The sequence below is a fragment of the Phaseolus vulgaris genome, chromosome 2 (assembly GCF_051622355.1).
Source record: "Phaseolus vulgaris cultivar YP4 chromosome 2, ASM5162235v1, whole genome shotgun sequence".
NCBI classification, from domain to species: Eukaryota; Viridiplantae; Streptophyta; class Magnoliopsida; order Fabales; family Fabaceae; genus Phaseolus; species Phaseolus vulgaris.
Genome location: NC_143499.1, coordinates 22,073,632 through 22,095,363, shown reverse-complemented (window position 1 = coordinate 22,095,363; position 21,732 = coordinate 22,073,632). Strand labels below are relative to the sequence as shown.

At 37.8% G+C, this 21,732-nt stretch overlaps 1 protein-coding gene and 1 non-coding gene across 3 annotated transcripts; one reads left to right on the top strand and one right to left on the bottom strand.

Moving 5' to 3' along the window:
• Window positions 1–259: 259 nt before the first annotated feature.
• On the top strand, window positions 260–10,482 carry LOC137810913 (protein ENHANCED DISEASE RESISTANCE 2). Of its 2 annotated transcripts, XM_068612408.2 has the most exons (10): window positions 260–461; window positions 5,715–6,217; window positions 6,342–6,425; window positions 6,531–6,776; window positions 7,858–7,990; window positions 8,113–8,275; window positions 8,363–8,491; window positions 9,209–9,403; window positions 9,521–9,643; window positions 10,006–10,482. In XM_068612408.2, exons 2-10 carry the CDS (start codon window positions 5,920–5,922, stop codon window positions 10,117–10,119), a joined length of 1,485 nt encoding a protein of 494 aa, XP_068468509.1. In that variant the 5' UTR covers window positions 260–461; window positions 5,715–5,919; the 3' UTR covers window positions 10,120–10,482. The 2 variants fall into 2 exon arrangements, with proteins under 2 accessions (XP_068468509.1, XP_090154486.1); XM_090298360.1 differs by lacking the exon at window positions 6,531–6,776 and having other exon boundaries at window positions 369–461.
• Window positions 10,483–19,889: 9,407 nt separating this feature from the next.
• TRNAW-CCA (transfer RNA tryptophan (anticodon CCA)) lies at window positions 19,890–19,961 on the bottom strand. Its single transcript has one exon. It is a non-coding gene; the product is annotated as a tRNA-Trp (tRNA).
• Between the last annotated feature and the right edge of the window lie 1,771 nt (window positions 19,962–21,732).

The window sequence follows — 21,732 nt, the reverse complement described above, 5'->3', positions numbered from 1 at the left end:
AATGAATAAATACATTATTAACCACACTTTGTTTATTTTTCCTGAAACTTTTTTCACAATTAATTGAAATTCCTTAAATTATTGAGTTTTACCTGTACATAGAGAAAACAATTACCATAAGAAATAAAGAGTCACAAAAATTAATGTGTTTATTCTCTCTATCTATCTATATACCTGATAATAAATATAGAGCTTTGATACATAAACTTTTCATTCTCTCAAGTAAGATTTTATTTAGATGAAATGGAGAGATTAAAAAGGAGAGGAATAAAGACTAAGAACATAGCAGGATCCGAAAACAAAGGACTTATTTTGGGAGTCTCTTTGTTTTGCTTTTGTTTATGTTTTGGTTGATTCCTTCTGATTCTGAGACAGGGGAAGGAAGAACAACCGAGGAATCCATGTTCCTCCCTAGGAACCGTGATTCCTCTTTCATGCTTTTTCAACTTTCTCCCTCTCAGGTTCTCCTTTTTTTGTCTCTCTATCTCACACATCTTTTTCATGAAACGATCATGTCCCTTCTCTGTTATGCAATATCGTTCTTCCTTACTCTGTGTTTGTGTTTCAATCCGTGATGTTGCTCAATTCCTTCATACATGCACGCCCTTTATCTCACCGAATGCATGCCTTCCCACTGGAATCTTTCTATTATTTTCGCCTTATTCCTTACATTTTTCACATCACTATCTCTTAAAGGTCCTTTTATATTTTCCTTTCAATATTGCAGCATGTTTTCTGGGCTTTTGTATTCTTGCAATGATCAACTTCCACGTTGTCTTTCCACAGCATATTTCAAAACTATATATATATGCTAAAAGTTTTTGAATCACTTGAAGAAAATAGAAGATGAGAAAACAGTTTCCAAATATTTAAAATACCTGTTTTGTAAACTGTACCGGTATGGCCGAGAGGCCGAGGCCTGATAAGACTTGGCCGAGAGGCCGAGACCTTAGAAGACTTGCCCGAGGGGCCGAGACCTTAGAAGACTTGCCCGAGAGGCCGAGACGACTGAGAGGCCGAGACCTTAGAAGACTTGGCCGAGACGACCGAGACCACTGGAACATGGCCGATGGCCGACCCATGCCATGATGATTTGGCCGATGGCCGACCCCTATTACAGTTAACGCTCAAACCAAGATCAGTGAAGCTAATCTGTCATTAAGAATTAGGTAATGCAAACCTAAGAGGTGTCCACCTCGATAAATGGGCCCAACAAGGTAGGCCCACTAGAATAATATAAATAGTACGCATCCCAAGGAGTAAGGTATGTCATTTTATCACTCTGAGAGCTGACCACCTGCTTTACTGACTTGAGCGTCGGAGTGCCTTCGCAGGTACCCCCACCATCCGGTGTTCAGCCGAGGCCGAGGGCCGAACGAGAAGCAGGAGGGCGAAGAGAACCCCAGTTCACTACCCAGTCACCTGACCGACCGAAGGAAGGAGAAGAAGACTTCAACAGTTCTCTAGGTCCCATCTCCCTAGCAGGAACAATTGGCGCCCACCGTGGGGCCGAGGGAAACTAGCTGAAGGAAAAAAGTAGATGGTTTCAACAAGAAGCATGGAAAGAATGACTGAAGCCGACCAAACAATGCTGCTGCTGTCTCTCCAGAGGGAGATGGCCGAGATGCGAAGAAAGGCCGAGGAGGCCGCTCAGAAAAATGAACAAGAGCTGCAAGTTCTCCGCAGGGAGAACGAAGATATGAGAAAGAAGCTGGGGGAGGGCGGACCCTCTGTCATACCGACGAACGTGGTCGGCAAGTCCTACACCTCTCCCCCCAACCCGGATGTGGCCGAGGGGACGAGAGGCCGACCCCCTCCCCGCGATACTGAGACGGGCGACGAGTCGTGCCTAATCAGGTCCACCCGGACGACCCCGACGACCGACCCGAACCGCCGACATCCCTTTACAAACAACATCATCGAAGTCCCACTTCCTGAGAAGTGGAAGTGTTTCAACCGAGACCGATACGACGGGTCGACCGACCCGGACGAGCATATGGACGCCTACACAACCCATATGAATCGCTACACCTCGGACGACGCCGTCTTGTGCCGAGTGTTCCCCACATCCTTGAAGGGTGCAGCCCTTAGTTGGTTCACCAAGCTCTCACCCAACTCCATCGACAGCTTTGCCATGCTCGTCACAAAGTTTGAAACGCAGTTCGCGACCAGCCGGCCGCACCATCTAACCTCCATCGCTCTGGTAGGCATTCGCCAGGAGAAGGGAGAGTCGCTGAGAACCTTCGTGGATAGGTTCAGTAAAGTGGCGATGAGCATCCGAAATCTGAGTCCGGACGTCGCCATGCACCACATGCTGACGGCCCTGCGTCCGGGCCCTTTGCCGACAACCTGTGCATGCAGCCGGCCGACAGCCTGGACGAGCTAAGAAAGAGAGCTGCTAAGTACATGCAGCTGGAAGAGTTGAGAGAATTCCGTAACCAGGCCCGTGCCGAGGCCAGTGGAGAGAAAAACAAGGAAGAGAAGAATCGTCAGGGGCGGCCGGGTCAAAGGAACGACCGATCCGGTTCTCAAGGTATACACCCCTGGCGACCAAGCGGGGGAGGATCTTGGATGAGGCCCTCAACGCCGAGTTGATCCCTCCCCCAAGGAAGGTGGCCAGCCGAAATAATACCGACCGGAGGAAGCAATGTCGGTACCACCAAAACACCGGACACTCAACCAACGAGTGTCAGGCCCTTAAGGATAAGATCGAGGAACTTATCCTGGCTGGGCATCTCCACCGTTTCGTCAGGAATGGACGAGACCCTCCGGGCCGGGCGGATCCACCCAGGCGGACAAAATGGCCGAGATAACAGAGGCGACCGACAACCTGCGAGGGCCGACCCCCCTCAAAGGGACGATCCCCCCAGGGAGGCCGAGATAGGAGAGGTAACCGAGAAGTTATCAACACTATAGCCGGCGGCTTCGCCGGGGGAGGAAGCACAAACAACGCTCGGAAGAAACACCTCTGGGCGGTACACCAGGTCAACGCAGTGGCATTCCGGCCGAGGATGCCACCCATCACCTTCACGGATGAAGACTTCAAGGGCGTAGACTACCGCCAGGAGGACGAGGCCGATGGTCCAGTTGCTCCGAAAGGGCAAAAAATTCGTCTGGGATGACCAATGTGGGGAAATCTTCAAACAATTCAAGGAGTTCCTCACATCCCCGGCCGTCATCCAGAAGCCGAGGCCCGACAACCCAATCCTGGTATATCTAGCAACCTCGGAAGAAGCAGTCAGCGCTGCCCTAGTGCCGGAAGCCGAGGGCGAGGAGCGACCCGTATACTATGTTAGCCGAACCCTCCACTCGGCCGAGACCCGATATCAGATGATTGAGAAGGAGGCTCTCGCACTCGTCCTCACGGCAAGGCGGATGCGCCCCTATTTCCAAAATCACTCCATAACTGTAAGAACCGACTACCCTATTTTTAAAAATTTTATCTAAACCGGACCTTGCAGGGAGGATGATAGGATGGTCGGTCGAACTCTCCGAGTTCGACATACGCTATGAGCCGAGGAGCGCCATCAAGTCTCAATGCTTGGCCGACTTCTCGGCCGCCCGACTGCCCTCTTGCTCGATTAAACATCGCAAGTGCCGGCCGCCCAACTGCCCGCTTGCTCGATTAACATCGCAAGTGCCGGCCGCCCAACTGCCCGCTTGCTCGATTAACATCGCAAGTGCCGGCCGATCTCCCACCAAACTTGCTCGATGACATTGCAAGTATTGGCTGAACGTCCGCTTGCTCGATTAAACATCGCAAGTGCCGGCCGCCCTACTGCCCGCTTGCTCGATTAACATCGCAAGTGCTGGCACGCCGAACGCCCTCTTGCTCGATTAACATCGCAAGTGCCGGCCTGCCGAATGCCCCCTTGCTCGATTAACATCGCAAGTGCCGGCCTGACGAACGCCCGCTTGCCCGATTAACATCGCAAGTGCCGGCCGTGGCCGAATCCAACATTCGCAAATAGTGGCCGAACGCCCTTATTATACACCCGAATTTCGACGACCGTAGATATTGCCGATCGCCCTCATATCACTCGCTCGCATTTAATGGCCGATCGCCCACATTTTTACTTGCTCGAATTTTACATTCGCAATTAAATGGCCGATCGCCCACATTTTCATTTACCGAATTTCAACAACCGTAGATATTGCCGATCGCCCACATTTTCATTTGCTCGAATTTTACATTCGCAATTAAATGGCCGACCGCCCTCATTTTCAGTTGCTCGAATTTTACATTCGCAATTAAATGGCCGATCGCCCACATTTCTACTTACTCGAATTTTACATTCGCAAGTAAATGGCCGATCGGCGGTAATTTTATTTGCTCAAGTTATACGTTCGCACTTAAATGGCCGGCCGCCCGTATTTTTACTTGCTCAAACTTACACGTTCACAATTAAAATGACCGATCGCCCGCATTTTACTCGCTCGAGTTTAACGCTCGCAAATATCGGCCGATCGCCCATATTTTATTTGCTCAAGTTACACGTCCACAATCAAAATGGCCGACCGCCCACTACACTTGCTCGATTAACATCGCAAGTAATAGCTGGCCACCTATCCTTAGTTGTTCGATTAAAGATCACAATTAAATGGCCGATCGCCCGTTCTTGTTCGATTAAAATCACAATTAAAAGGCCGATCGTCCGTTCTTGTTCGATTAAAATCACAATTAAAAGGCCGACCGCCCAAATCCAACTTATTTGATCACACCTAGGGTCACGTCACACCTCGAGAAATGGAATAGCCGCACGATCAAGGGAAACCGACCGACACCTATCATTAAAGACTCATCGGACATATGTAACACATCTGCCCTTGAGCCTGGGGGGCAAGTGTACCGGTATGGCCGAGAGGCCGAGGCCTGATAAGACTTGGCCGAGAGGCCGAGACCTTAGAAGACTTGCCCGAGGGGCCGAGACCTTAGAAGACTTGGCCGAGAGGCCGAGACGACTGAGAGGCCGAGACCTTAGAAGACTTGGCCGAGACGACCGAGACCACTGGAACATGGCCGATGGCCGACCCATGCCATGATGATTTGGCCGATGGCCGACCCCTATTACAGTTAACGCTCAAACCAAGATCAGTGAAGCTAATCTGTCATTAAGAATTAGGTAATGCAAACCTAAGAGGTGTCCACCTCGATAAATGGGCCCAACAAGGTAGGCCCACTAGAATAATATAAATAGTACGCATCCCAAGGAGTAAGGTATGTCATTTTATCACTCTGAGAGCTGACCACCCGCTTTACTGACTTGAGCGTCGGAGTGCCTTCGCAGGTACCCCCACCATCCGGTGTTCAGCCGAGGCCGAGGGCCGAACGAGAAGCAGGAGGGCGAAGAGAACCCCAGTTCACTACCCAGTCACCTGACCGACCGAAGAAAGGAGAAGAAGACTTCAACAGTTCTCTAGGTCCCATCTCCCTAGCAGGAACATAAACAATTCTCAGACCTTCATAATTGTGGATAAGAAATTAATGGCTAAGAACTGCTTTAGAAAAAAACCATTGAATAAAAAAGTCAGAAGGAATCAAACTGGCCTGAGTTTCTTTGCTTCTCTTCAGTGGGAAGGAGGTTCTTTTTTCTTTTTTCTTTTGGTGCAGATAAACACAACTTTTTTATTTTGATCTGTAATACCATGCACAATGAAGTTTGGTCTAACTGTTGAAGCTGGCTAACACTGGATTTTTTTTTCTCTCCTTGAAGAACTTTCATTCTTCAGGTTTTGTCAGAAGAAGGTGATCGCTGATTTACTACGGAATCAGCTCCATGTAAAATATAAAAGTAGGTGCATTATATATCTAGCAGATCTCCATTTTCCATCCAGTTCATAGACAAGTAAATTCTTTGATCCATCACTGATTCTGAAAGAGACCGTATCACTGGTCCTGAATTATTTTAAGTTGGCAGAATGATAGGAGGATTAGTAAAAAAAGTAATGGGAGGCTGTGCCTCGAAGCCAAACAGGAAGAGTAATAATGTTCATAAAAGAGAAAAAAAACATTTTAGAAAACGCAGGGGAAATGCTTCCACTTCACCCGCTGCCATGCCAATGAAAAGGCCTAGCCATGTTGGAGGCCGTGTGGGAGACTTTCCCCTTCCTGACTGTGTGCCCCTGGACTTTGAGAAGGGTGCTCCAGCCACTTGCCGGAAATCTGATGTTTCTAACAAGAAATTTCATCACAGCCACAGTACAAAACAATCAAAGGGTATGTTTTTTCTCTCCCTCCCTCTCCTTGGCATGAACGCAGTTAAGAGATTTATGATGAAATTGGATTCATGTGTTGGACATAGATCACTTTGATAGACATGATGAGCAATTATCTTTTGCAGGAAAAAGCCATGATGATGCCTGGTTTGACTCAGTTAGCATTGTAGAGTCTGAGTCGGATGATGATTTCTTTAGTGTACATGGAGGTGATGAATTTATTTCATGATATTTTTCCTACCTTGTCACTGGTTTATAATTGTTACTTTGTTATGCTCATGAAATTTATCTGTTTCTTGCTTTGTGGCCAACAGAACGTTTTCCCTTTGTTAGTAATGCTTTGGGAAGTGTCCCAAATGCTCAGTTACTCCAGCATGAAAATGCATCATACATTGTAGATTCAGGATGTAGATATGACGGATTCAATGAAAGCTGCTTTAAAGTTAGTAACGATAAGAATGCTGACGTGAACCATTATCCATCACGTCCTCAACATGTACAAAGAAAGCAACAACAAGCAGTTTCTATGCTTTCTGTGGATAAGAAATCCTTGGATGAAAGTAAGAAAAAGGAATTATATAAGTACAAAATAGATTAAGATTTTTCCTTTGCTTTTGAACTTTTAGGGCTAAATTACTAATTCGGCTAATTTAAAACTTTTATTATTGATTTAGGCAAAATAATTTTCTTTTAATGAAATTGGGTTAAGTTGGGGGAATCAAAATGATTTTAAGTTAGAATTTGTGTGTCATCTACACAACTTTAATGTAAAATAATATATTTGAAGTTGTGTGAGGGTGTACAACTTACTTAAGTTTTATTATTTTTTATTAAAATTGTCTTTTATTATTTTTTATTAAAATTGTGTTATTCATGCACAAGTTTCGTTTAGTTGTGAAAAAAAAAAGTTTGATAGTGAAAGACTTTAATTCTTTTTTACAAATATATTTATAAATTTTCAAAAGTTATTTTTTGTATTATTTTAAAGAGAATGTTAAAATTTGGATTTGTAATAATTTGTTAATTGCAATTATTTGTAAATTATGATATTATGTAAATTTGCTGGAGTTAATTGAAAGACATATAAGTATGGTACATGAGAATATAAGAAGGCTGAATATATTTTTTCATAATAGAAAAATTTATTTACAACATATTATTGTGAGTATGAACAATTGCTCCTATTGTGTCATTCATTTCTATATTAAGAGCACCTTTTTGGTTTGTTTTGATCTTTGTCATCCATTTCATTATGGATGCTTTTAGTCTTTGGTCTTTTAGATTCTTTACTGGTCGTTCAGATCCTTTATGTCTCATGTGAGGTTTTGAAATAATTTAGATCCAGTGTAAGCAGACCAATCATCTTAATACACAGGTGAAATTGAACCTCATACATCATATTTCACTATCTAGATCTTTATTGGTTGAAAATCTTTAAAAATATATAATAATTATTTTGTCTTAAAGCATTGGAGCTTACCTTGTTGAACCATAATAACGTAATATGTATTTTAATTAAACTCAATAATTTTTTATTTGGTCTGGTCAAAGCACTAAATATTAATAAAAGATGATGATATAAGCTATGTATGTATCTAGAGCTAGAGAAGTTATAATAACAATAAATGAGTGAATGGGCAGGTGCATCCGAGAGATTGTATCGTCCTAGAGCTGGGTTTCAGATTCTAAATACAACAGAAGAGAAGCCATGCCCTGGTTCCTGGTCCGTGGTTTCACCTTCAGTTTTCAGCCTCCGAGGAGGGAATTTTTTCAGGCATGTCACCAAATTCTCTCTATCAATCTTTGTTAATCCATTAATCATTTGATTTCTTCTGGTTCATCTGAAATCTTAGTACTATTACCTTATTATATATATGACAACAATTAACTATGCAGAGATAAGCAGAAGTGTCCTGCTTCAGATTTTAGCCCTTATGTACCAATAGGTGTTGATTTATTTGCCTGTCCCCGGAAGATAAATCACATTGCTAGGCATCTTGAACTTCCACCTTTCAAAGAACATGAGAACGTACCTTCCCTCCTAATTGTTAATATACAGGTTCATTCTCCATCTCAAACCACATATTGCTCCTTCTCAACTGAATCAACTGATAGCTTAGTTATGTTCCTTTTCTTTTTGTCTCAGTTGCCAACTTATCCTGCTAGCATGTTCCCTGGTGATGCTGATGGGGAAGGCATGAGCCTTGTATTATATTTCAAATTGTCTGAGAATTTTGATACAGATACTTCTCCACACTTTCAGGAGAGCATCAAGGTATTTCTTCTCATTAACAATTGCATATTTTGAGTCCCAAATCTGTATGCTTACAATAATCTTCCTCTAAGAGGTATTTGCAAGTAAAAATATTCTTTAATCTTATTTTGCTTCCTGGACTATAGAATTTCAACATTTTATCATATTAAATAGCTGTTGCAATCATATGTAAAATTTTCACTCTGATTTTTTTTCTCATCATCAGTCACACACTCTCTTTTGATTAAGGCTTAGTAATTCTTATACAATCTATTACATACCATTGGTTTGTTATATACAACTAGCTGCTCCCCTTTCAAAACATGTCAAGTTAATTTGAATTGAAGAACTAAAGTGGTTGCTTATTACATGCTATGTTCGGTTAATGTCTTGGCTGTTTGGTAGGTTATTGGAACTGCAGTTTCTTCTTTTAAGGCCATTCAATATATTTATGGCTTAATCCTACCAACCAGTCTCATCTCTTTTGATTTAATTCTACAGTCCTCCATCAAATTGTCCCTGATAAGAGTATTAGACTTTGTTTCCAATGCTTGATTACCCTCATGTTGTATAACCCAGATATAAACGTTCTAGAAATTCTTGTCTTCACATTTGGTCCTTAATGTAACATGCTCATTCTTTTTCTAATGGTAGTATAGATTTTCTATATTGTTTTTCTGCGGCGGCTCCCACTTGGCTACTTTACTCTTTAGTTTATTAACAGTATTGTTTTCACAGAGATTAGTAGATGATGATATGGAAAAGGTGAAAGGCTTTACAAAGGAAAGCTTGGTTCCTTTCAGTGAAAGGCTAAAAATATTGGCTGGGGTAGTAAATCCAGAGGACCTTGAGCTAAATTCTGCAGAGAAAAAGCTTATACATTCCTACAATGGAAAGCCAGTGCTTTCACGCCCTCAACACAGTTTCTTTAAGGTTGCACAAATGGATCTCTGGGCTTAAAATTTTCGTCTTTAAATTTAATTAACATGCAAGATGAAGCTCACTTTATGGATCTCTGCTAAATTATGTGTCTTCAATTCTTCATTGCAGGGACCTAACTACTTTGAGATTGACTTGGATATACATCGTTTTAGCTATATACCAAGGAAAGCACTTGATTCACTTCGAGACCGTACAAAAAATATAGTACTTAATTTGGGCTTAACCATCCAGGTATGATATATATGTGCTTAAGCTTAACTACTCACTCTCTTAGACATATGATAGACTCTATTCTTTAATTCATCAATTGTATTGTATCAATGCAATTGTTACCATTCTTTTTATAGTTGATATAAACCACCAAATTTCCTTGCAAAAAAAGACTAAGATTATATTTCTCTAAATTACCAAGATAGAAAGATTAGATTATTTTCCTCAGAATTATACCCTCCCTCATTTATATACTATAATTTAATCTTGTCTTTAGTTTATCTGATATCTCTGACATGAAGCATGATGTTATTCTGAGCTGATTGATTTCTAAACACTTGTTGATTGATTAATAATACTCTCTTTTTTGTATGCTTTGACAGGCACAGAAGCAAGAGGAACTGCCTGAGCAAGTGTTGTGCTGCTTACGGCTGAATAAAATTGATTTTGTTAACCATGGTCAAATTCCTAGCATTGTAGCTGTTGATGATAACTAATTCATGTAGGCATCAGGTGGCAAACTGGGGTAAGACCCAAATGATCATCTAAGGGGGAAAAGAAAAGACAAGATTGAGGGCTGTTTTCTAAGAATTGGGTGCTAAATTTACATAAATTTGGAGGCAAAAGGAGAGAAGTAAAAATTAAGCAATCTGTGCTTTCTCTCATATGCAAGATTTTTGTTTTCTTTTATGCTATCAAAGTCCTGAATGTGTCTTTCTTGCACCTTTGATATCCCATAGTAATAGATTCTAAGGTATGATTATGGAGTTGGTCTAAATGAGGCTCCCTAAAGCACTTACTCACCAATTTGAGGTTGCCAGAGGAGGAGTTACTTAGTAGAATGCATTCATTTTTTATCATTTGTGTACTTTATCCAAATTCTTTTCTTTTACTTTCTTCACCCTTTAGCATGATCCCATCGCAGTTAACGACTTTGCCATATCTATGGAAGTGTGTCTGAGTAAGAGAAAAGTATATCTAGAAGTACTTCTAGAGAAAATTAAAAAACAGAAAAAAAAAGAAACGATTTCTTTTAAGTTATATACTTTTTTCTTATTTACTTCTTTAACTTCTTATTTTTACTTTTAATTTACAAAAATTGCGACAAATGGAATCCTTTTACGTAATCGATGTAAAAACATTACATTTTTTAAAACCAATATAGAAAATATTTTTCTAAAATAGTTTATATATCTTTTTGCATTTCCTCCTTGAAAACACAACCCACCCATTTTCCATAGAAGTTAACATACAAAGAAAAAGTTTGATTTTGTATCACAACACTAATACAATGTGAGAAAAAAATATAATGAGCCTTCTAAACATTTTTAATACTAAAATAAAATTTAAATTAACTCAACTTCATATAATTTTATTTTGATATCATATTAAAAAATTAAACTGAATCTAACTTATTTAGATAAAATTGAATTTAGTAAGATGAAGTTTGTTACGTCCTATATCTTATATATTTTGATCATATATCTAAATCATCTCCAACATATTTTTCGTGTTCAAGAAATTAAATATGAGGAAAAAAAAGTCTGAGAACGGTTGGACTCAATCAATATCAGTAAGATAGGTTTTTAATAAATTCTCGTATTAAGAAAAAAAATATATTTGAATTGAATCATAATATGTCGATTATAAAAGATAAAAAAAACTATAACAAATATAAATAGTAAACATAACAACAATGATCAGAAAATAAAATAAAATAACTAACTATATAATGTCTAAATATATTCAATTTTAATAGAATATATCCAACAAAACAGGTTTACCGAATTACTACTTTGAGTTAAAATTGTTGTTTACTACTGTTGAATATATACAATTTCATCCTATATGAATGGATCTGGATTGTTGAAGATGTATAAATTCAAAATAAACTAAAATAAGTATTTTATTGCGTAAAAAAACATATTATTGAACACCTTTTTGTCCTAGAATAACAATATCTATCGTGATAATTGTAAGCATATATCTCATAACATAATACTTGTTTTCATAATTTCGGATTTATCAATTTATTCCATTTTAACAATTTTTATATTTATTATCTTTGCGTTAATAAATTAATTACAAATATGTTTTTTATTTTATTAATTTTTTTAAAATTTAAAACTGAATATCCATTTATAAATGGCAATAAATCAATTGTATCACAACTCTTATTTTTTTTACTTATGAAACCAGTTTAATTGCCATTAAGGTAATTTTTATGTTAATTTTGATTGTTGGATATATATATATATATATATATAAAATAAATTAATTGTATCACAACTCTTATTTTTTTATGCTAAACAGATACACAAATAATATGCTCATTTGCAATTACATTACATTTTCAGGCATGCAAAAAAATGCATGTATCTACTCTTGCATAAAATAGTAGACTAAAGTTGAACCATGTGTGCATAATTGCAACCAAAAAACACTCTAATAATATATCAAAGAATTTTACGATTAGAGCATTGCATATGTATACTATGAATATGATCTTCAGATGATATAATTAGTTTATTTTTTCAATTATATACATATGTTTTTATTGAGATAATATTTCTCTAGAATTTATTGTATACCTGAAACAGCTTTCCATCTCAAGGGTATACCTTCCCGCGTTCCTCTTAACCACTTTTGCCTTTACGGGCTCTACTAAAAGTATACCATCGGCTAAGTAGCACTAATATGGTGTCATCCAGGTCTCTATCACGTTGGCCTGCAAGACCTCCACTAACTCCTTTCCCAACAAGCCATAGGTGTTTATCCTGGGCACCTTCAAAGTTTCTTGCGTCAATGATAAGTGCCTCCTTCCTTTTTTCGAGCTGACCTCCAAGGTTTCTACATGGTTGACCTCTGTTGTTCCTTCTACAGGGGTCATGGGCGACTTTAAGGTCTCTTGAATGACCGACCTTTGTCGACCTCCCTTCCCCGAGCTTGCCAACTTGGACAACAGGTCTGCTCAGGCATTTTGCTCCCTTGGGACATGCACCAGCTCGAACATGGAAAAAGCTTCCTTTAAAAACGCAACATACCTGAGGTACAAGCTAAGTGTGGGTCTTTGGCCTGGTACTCACTTGTGACCTGCTCGGTAACCAGCAACGAGTCACTCTTTTCCAACAAGCTTCGAGCACCCAACTCCTTGGCCAACAACATTTCAACTATCAAGACTTCATACTCAACCTGATTGTTGTTGGCCTTGAAGGAAAATCTTAGGGCCTGCTTAATCAACAATCCACTAGGTCCCTCCAGAATGACCCCAACACCGCTACCTTGTTGGTTAGAAGATCCATCCATCGAAAGGACCCATTGGAAGTCATTACCATCTGCCTGGGTACCCTCAGATGATAGTTCTGCTATGATAGTTTTGGAAAAACCAAACAAACAACCATCATATGGTCTTAATTGGTCAGGCGACAATTGCAAGTTATTAAACATTACCCAGAACATCACATCAACTAAGCTCTCTTGATCGATGAGAACTCAATGTACTCTTCTTCCAACGCTGACAACGAATATCACTACTGGATCATCCTTATGTGGGACCACGTCTCCCAAGTCAGCACTTGTAAAGCAGAGGTTGGGCTCTGCCAGCTGGTCAGACTCCCTCGCCTCTACCACCATCACCTCTCTCATGTACTTCTTGCGCTTAGAGGCAGAGCATCCCCCTCTCGAGAATCCTTCCGAGATGGTATTCAGCTCAGCATGGACTAGTACCTCATGCCCTTGGTCTACTAAAGCAATTTCTTCCTTCGACACCTCCTGGTTCCCTTCCAGATTCTCCTTCAATAATCCATCCTTTACCAGGCCTGCTAAATAATATCCAGAGCTATACAATGTTCCACGTCATGCCCTAATGATGTAAGTTGATTTTAGGATTGTTCATTTTATGGTGTGACACTTAACTTAGATTGAGATTTTAGGAATTTAACAGTGAAAACCTTAGGAAAATCCCCACTGGACATTAACTTAACCAAGTGGTTAAGTAGATGTGAAGGTTCATTTCACAAAGGCAAAAGGAAATGACAATTATAAGGTGAAAATGATGCTAGAAGGTGCGAAATTAAAGAACAAGGAAAAGAAACCAAAATATAATTTCCGAATGGAAACAAGGAAAACCAAACAAGAACATGATACAAAGAGTAAAAAATGGAATGACAATGGAAGAAAAGATGAAGGAAGGAGAAAGCTCATGTGATGGATTTGAGAAGTGGAACACGCCACTTGAAGTGTGATTTGCCTCCAAGATAAGTGAAGATAGCCCCCACTTGAGAACTCTCAATACTCACAAGATAAGACCTAAATGCTAAGAGGAATTCAAATCTCACTAACACCTCACACAGTTTGTGCAGAGTAACTCTTCTTCATTAATTTCAACTTGTAAAATACACTAGGTAGGCCTCCTATTTATAGGTGAATGAGCCTTGGAAAACAAGCTAAAGAGGTAGGACGGGAAAAGGGAAAAAATGGGCAGCCTTAGGCTTTAACTAAGTCAAACCCACATCCTAGGCTTGTCCTTCTAGAAACAAGGTCAAAATGCCTTCCAAAAGGGTTAAGAACAAGCTAAAATGCTACTCACACCCTCTATTATGCTAAAGGAATCTTATTCTAGCCTATCTTTTCTATTTGGACCCCCTAAAGTGAGCACAAATTATTTACAACATATAGGTATCTTATAAGAAAACCAAAAGGAAGAATAGTTGGTGTGATGCTTTATTCTCAGATCCTCTGTGAGGTCCATGTGATCCTTGGTGGGGTTATGAATTGGTTGCTGAGATGATTGCTCCCCATGAGCTTTGTCTTTTGCTTCATTGGTCATCTTCGTAGCTACTTGGGTTGTATCATGCCCCCCAAGTTCAAGAGAATTCGACCCCGAATTCAGAACTCTTGTAGATAACATAGTTAGTTTGTTCACATATAAGATAGTGCAAGGATTAGGATGTGAACTCAATTTATGTTCTTTAAGTGTTGGGAGTGCATAAGACGGGGTTCTATTTACAAACCAAGTTTTAAAAGAATGTTTGGGAATGACAAATCTTTGTGATGAAAATCCTCTTAAAAGGTGGAAACTTTTATGAGGTGTTTGAAAATCATCCCTAAAATTCTTTAAGAAAGATGGAAAGTAAGTAGAAACCTTTGGGAATGAAAAAGAGAAGGAAGAAGTATACCATGAAGGCGCAATTATTTTTGTTAGGTCTAACAAGGCGAGACCCTTTTTACTTTCCTCAGCTTTTTCATTTTGTTTTTTTGTTTTTATTTGTATTTGTTCTTTAGTTGTCAACTTGGTGCTTTTAGTTGGACAGTTGGCAACGATGTGCCCAAAACCTAAACATTTAAAACATTTCATATTGGAGGTTTTGGTTGGTGACTTAGTGGTAGAGGTGAAAAGGTGGTCTTTAGAAACTTTTTGGTGTGTAGTGTCTTTAGAGACTGGTAAGAACATTTTCTTGTAGTTTCTTTAGTCATCTTTGGGTTTGTATCACTGAACAACTTAGAAAATTGGTCAAAGGAGGTGATGTGGCCATCAGGAAGGCCACTAAACCACTGTAGAGTTGTGTCTGTTAATGTACCCATGAACATCTTGCAATGTATGGCGTCTGTTCCTCCCGAAATGATCATCTGGGCATTGAACGTCGTAAGATGGCTCTCGGGGTGTTCTACACCTGTAAAAACAATCTTGGACGTTATGTAGTTAGCTGGTATGAGAGCATGCATAAATACCTGTGAGAACGGCTTGGGGCGAGCTTTTAGCTGAGCAATCGAACCTCGCTCCACTGCAGAGCGTTCATCAAGTTGTTGTAAGTTCTAACGCAATTCCTCATTGGCCTTGTGCAACACCTCACTGCTTGCTCGTGACACGTCTATCTCCGCCATCAGCTGATCTTTCTTGAGCATCTGCTCAGCTCGAGCTTCTGCCATGAGCTTTTCCTGTTCTGCTTTGATTGTTGCCATCACTTTTGCCACTGCATCTGCCGTCAGCTTTTTCTGCTCGGCTCTCACCTCTCGTTGGATTCGCTCCTTCTCTCACTTGTACTGCTCATTGGCCTCTTGGAGAGCCCTCACAGTTTCCATAAGTTGTTGTATAGTGAGGGTATCGTTCCCATAAGATCCCAGTGGACATTGCCTTGTGTTCTTCATTACGTCAAAAAACTCAAGCACAATTGTGGATGGGATCAGGTTTTACCGGACCCCACGATGGGCGCCAAATGTTCTTGTCGATTGACTTGCTCGCCAGTTGACTCTGATGACAAGCTCTAGCTCTGTCTCTTCAGGAATCTGTCCTATCTCTTGTTGCTCTGGAACGTAGCTCCACTAAAACAGAGGGTCCTACCTATTGATTGCACTCCGAAGATCAAGTCAGTAAAGGGCTTACTAAAAATCAAGAAGTATTCAGTTTCAGTCTTAGAAACAACATACCTTCACCTAGGGTCTCGAGTCCCTTTTATAACTTACCTCTTGTAACAACTTTCTCTCACGAGAATCTAACCTCAACTGAAAGCATACTCAACAGGAGAAACACATTTTGTTCAAGGGCGCCTTTTGATGTGAGTTCATTTTAGATTTAGCCCTTTTTAGATGTGACACTTTACTTAGGATTAAAATTTTAGCAATTAATGGTGAGGACCTAAGGAAGATTCCCACTGGATACGAACTTAACTAAATGGTTAAGTAAGTGTGAAGGTTCACTTCACAAAGGCAAAAATGGAAAAACAAGATATGGTGAATATGGAATGCAATTGCGACAATGAATTGGGAACATGGTAAGCATCAATGGTGGTCATTGCCAAACCAAATGATGATCCATACTCAATAAATGAGCCAAAACCCAAGAACACAATTCAAGGAAATATATGAAAATTAAGAGCATCAATGGAATAGAAATGGAAAAGAAAATGGAAAAAGAAACTTATGAAGATGGTGGTGGGTGGTCACTCCACTTGATGGGTGGAAACCACCAAGATAAGTGTTAGACCGCCACTTGAGAGTTTCATTCTCATCAAGATAAGACCAAAAGGAAGAGGAGACAATACTCACTCAAGCTCTCACAATATTTGTGCAAAGTAACTTTTCTATTCAATTTCAACATGTAAAATACAATGGGTAGGCCTTCTATTTATAGATGAGGGAGCCTTGGAAAACAAGCAAGAGGGGTAGGATGGGAAAAGGGAAAAAATGGGCAGTCTTAGGGTTTGACTAGTCAAACCCGCATCCTAGGCTTGTCATTTTAGAAACTAGGTCAAATTGCCTTCCTAAAGGGCTAGGAACAAGCTAAAATGATACCTACACCCTCTATTATGCTAAAGGCACCTTATTATAGCTTATCTTTGCTATTTGGACCCCTAAAGAGAGCCCAAATTATTTACATCTTGTTTTATTCTTTAAGAAGACCACCAGGAAGAACATTAGATGCTCTGGTTTGTGTCAATTTCTTCCTCTGGTGAGGTCTGTTAAATCCTTGGTGAGGTCTTCACTTGATTGCTGAGATGACTTCTCATAGTGTGCATCCTTGGTCATCTCCTTGTTGGCTTGGTTTGCATCACCTTCTCTCAAGGTGCTACAACAGAATGAAAATATCGTCTCCAAGGAGCGCATAGAATAATAACAGAACAACCACCAGGGCACCAACTCATGCGCCAACATCAGGGGAACATTCTGCTTACCTGGTGATATGAGTTGGATTGACACAAGACAAGGTACAACACATTAAGGAGGCTTAAGGACAATTCAATGGAGGACACTGCCTTCCAAATGAAGAGCCAAAACTCATAAGAATAATGAGTGACATATCCTTACACACAAATATAGGGCGGAAATGGAAAGGAAAGCAAGATCAACACATGAACACAAGTAGAAACACAAGTATGGCATAGAAATAGAAGATACATACTTAAACCGAACAGAATTGAACAAGGAATACATTCTACCGAATGAAATTATCATTGGAACAAATTGAACCAATTAGAATCAAAGAACAAAGCATAGGAACAAAGCTACCGATTGAAATTTGCTAAAACATGGAAATGGAGATGAAAGGAAGAAGGAACTTAATTGGATGAAGATTTGAATGAGATGGAGTTGGAGAGGGACACGCCACTTGGTGGTGAAAGCTCCAAGATGAGTGTGTGATTGTCGCCACTTGTAGCCCTCCAAAGCACACAAGATGAGATTAGGAAGGAGATCAAATCTCACAAAGCTATCTCTCAATTTGAGTAGAGTTTCTTTACTTAAAATTCAACTTTCAACTTGTGTTTACAATGACCAAGCACCTCTATTTATAGCTTTAGAGGGCTGAAATGAAAATGAAACAAATTCTGAATTTCCCTCCTAATTCAAATCAAGTTTGGCGCCTAAACTAGAGTCATGAGGAAGGTGTGACATATTTTCTATTTTGGCACCTCCTAAAGTACTCCTACACCATCTCCTTAAGTCACATGGATAATGTGACTTTATTTTGTACATTCACACTCCTTATTTAATATCCACACCTCCTAAAACTATACAAGAGTATTCACAAATAGAGACATCCAATGATACTCATTTATTTAATGCTTGGCCTTGCCCCTCATGGGATGGACTTGGGCTTCTTGGCTTGGCCTTCTTGGGCTTGGGCTTTGGGCTTGGGCCTCCAAACTAAGAATACTAATAAGAAGAACTTCAAGTATTTTGGTCCTTGATCATTCCTCCTATTAATAACATCTTTTTGATTCTCATCACCTGGGCACCCTACTCATGGTGCAACGTTATCTTTCGTTATACATGCAACCTAACCACCACGTTCCCTAGAACACACGGGCTTAGGTTAAAAGAAAACATTTACTTGATCCAGACCCCACATGTAATAAACGTACCCCTAGGTCCACAAACACCATTTATTAATAACTTTATATTTACGTATAAAAGATTACTTCAATCATACCAAAACGGGTTTATGGACCAAACTGGGCCCAATCACATGGCCCGTTTTACTAGCCCAACAACTGAGCTGGCCTGCTTGTGCCATGCCCCGAGATCCGACCATCGAGTACGGAGCCCTGAGCGCTCTATCCAATACAATTTTTTTTTTTGAGTTCGTGGTATTTTAAGGTGTTGTACTTTTTATAAAAGAAATTAAGAAAAAAACTCCTATATTTTTGGAGGTTATTGTTTTTATGTCTTTATATATTTTAGTGTTTGATGTGTTGTTATACTCTGGTTGTTACCAAAAACAAGTTTCTTTGGTTGTTTTTGGGGTAGGGAATAGTTGGAAGTTTTTGTTGAGAGTTTAGAATAAATTTAGTGTGAGGTGCTATCTTATTTTTCTTATTATTTATTGTATAAAAGTTTAGTCACCTCTTAAATAATCTATATTTATTTACTGTTTTCTTCTGATAAAAAAAATTCACATTCTTCATCATAATGATATGATATTTCAAGTAAGAGAATTGTTTACGATGTTGGGTTATTTTTAAATGTAACAATTTTGCTATTGTACGTTGCTATACTTATAAGTATTTTTAACTTTTTAATATTAAAAAATATTTAAATTACACTATTTATATTCTGATACTCGAAAGATATGTTTAATAGTCATTTGGAATTTCTTTTAATCACAGTGATTTATATTACATTGTTATAATATTATAAAAATATTCATAGTTAAGGCTAGCTTAATTTAATTTTTGAAGGAAACAATATAAAAAAAATATTTAATTTAGTTTTATTTAAATTTTTTTCCTCAGTCATTCCTTTGATATATATATATATATATATAAAGGGGAAAGAAACTAGCATTAATGGAGAAAATCAGTATGCAGTTCTTCTAAACAGCAGAACATCAATTTCCAAAAGTGAACCTGACGTGTAAAATAAAATATTTTTAAATAAAAGAAAATAAATCATTTTATTAAAAATATATAAAAGATTAATGTCATTTAAAAAAATACGGAGAAATATTTATTTAGAACTTGGAAAAAATGGAAATGTTATTCTATTCAAAATATAAGAAAATTGAATATTTATTTCAAAACTAAAGGATGACAATACTTTTTTTTTTGTATAAATAAATAAATATATGTGTGTGTGTGTGTGTAAAATGGTGGTAGGGGAAAAATATTGAAAGAATGAAAAGATTAAATATTAATGGTAAAAAACTCAAGATTAAACTGGAAGAAATTATTACACGAGTTCGTGTGTAAAATACGTGGGTAAATAATAAATTAAAGTAAGAAAATAAAATTTTAATTTAAGCAGACACATTAGTTAAAATAGTAAAAGAATTTGAACCTGAAGTGAATCGAACACGCAACCTTCTGATCTGGAGTCAGACGCGCTACCATTGCACCACAGATCCCCTTGTTAAAATATACAACTTTATTGAATTTTATTTAATTTCCTTTCTTTCAATCAAATTAATTTGATAAAATAAACAACTTGGTTTAATTTGAGTCATGAATTTGGGATAATTTATTATCTTAATATCTTACTATATCAAAGAAAGGAAGTTAGGGATAAATTTTTTTCCCAAAATTAAATTAAATTTTATAAATATATAAAATAAATTAATTATTAAACATAAATATTAAATGACAAAAAATATTGATAATTAACTAATAATTTAATAAATAGAGACATGCCAGTGAAAACTTAATAACTAGCTTATCATGATGAACTAAGGCAAATTTTAAAGTTAAACATATTTTTAAATTTTAAATCTATTTTCAAGAATAAATTTATCTACTTCCTTCATTAAAAGAAATAGTTAAATTGATTTATTTTTTGGATAAAATATATGTAAACCATTTATTTTAGTTTAATTTTAATTATTTTTTAATCAAATTAATTGTATAGAAAAAAAAAGTTGGTTTAATTCGAGTCAATAATTTTAGAAATTAAAAAATGGAGATGTCAAATTCAAGGGTTAATAATTGATATTATAAAGAGATAATTTTATATTAATTTTTCCTTTTAAAAACATTTTATTTTTAATATCTTATAATATATCAAAGTAAGGAAGGATGGATACAAAAATGTCTGTAAAATTAAAGTTACTTTTGTAAATAATTAAACAACAATAAAATAATTTTAATTTTATTTTAATTTAAGTTGTTGTCAACAAAAGCTCTCTTGAATAGTTTACTAGGAGTAGACTCTCTAGAATTTTAACAAACTTTTTTTTATGATGACAAAATCTGTAGCAAAAACATGTACGAGAATACAGATTGAGCATGAATACAAATATTAGACATTATTCAGAGTTGAGTTGAGCTGACAAAGGAGTTGACCAAAAAAATTAGTTTAATTTGAGTCAATAATTTTGAAAATTAAGAAATGAAGATGTCAAATTGAAAAGTTAATATTTAATATTTATTATCATCAATTAATAAAAATAATATTTTATATTAATTTATCCTTTAAAAAATATCATTTTACTATCTTATAATATATAAAACGTAAGGAAGGATGGGTAGAAAATGTAAGTAAAATTAAAGTTATTTTTGTTAATAAGCTAAACATAAAAAAAAAATAAACAAGAATGAAATAAGTTTAATTTTAATTTTAATCATATAATTTGATATTAAAAAATATTTTAATTTAATTTGCTTCTTCAATTTAAAAAAGGAAGCACCATAAAAGAAATTAATAATTGGGATTTATTATTGTACGGTTTGACATGCTCGGTCATGCTACACTCGATCCATAGTCCAAATACTTGGGTTTTTAGACCATTAGTCAGAGTGGTGCGTGTTGAGCACATAATAGCTCCGGAAGTCGACCCAATTGCAAAAAAGGCCTAATATCTCCAAACAAACATTAATCTTTAGTAAAATTAACACAACCCAAACGGTAGATGTGTAATATATAGATGATACTCTACTAAGATATAACTCCAAAATAGGAGGGAAAATATTAACAGTCTGATTATGTAGTTATCAAACTCTTGACGATTGTTATAAAAGAGCCTTGAGACCCTAGCCACCAGGTAAGTTGATTCTATGCTATTTACACTACATTATAATATATAAGTGCTCTCACTGACTTGATCGTCAGAGTGTAATTAACAGGTGGAACACCCTCTGTTGGAGAACTTCAGAAGTTTTGAAGTCATAGTGGTGACAAAGACG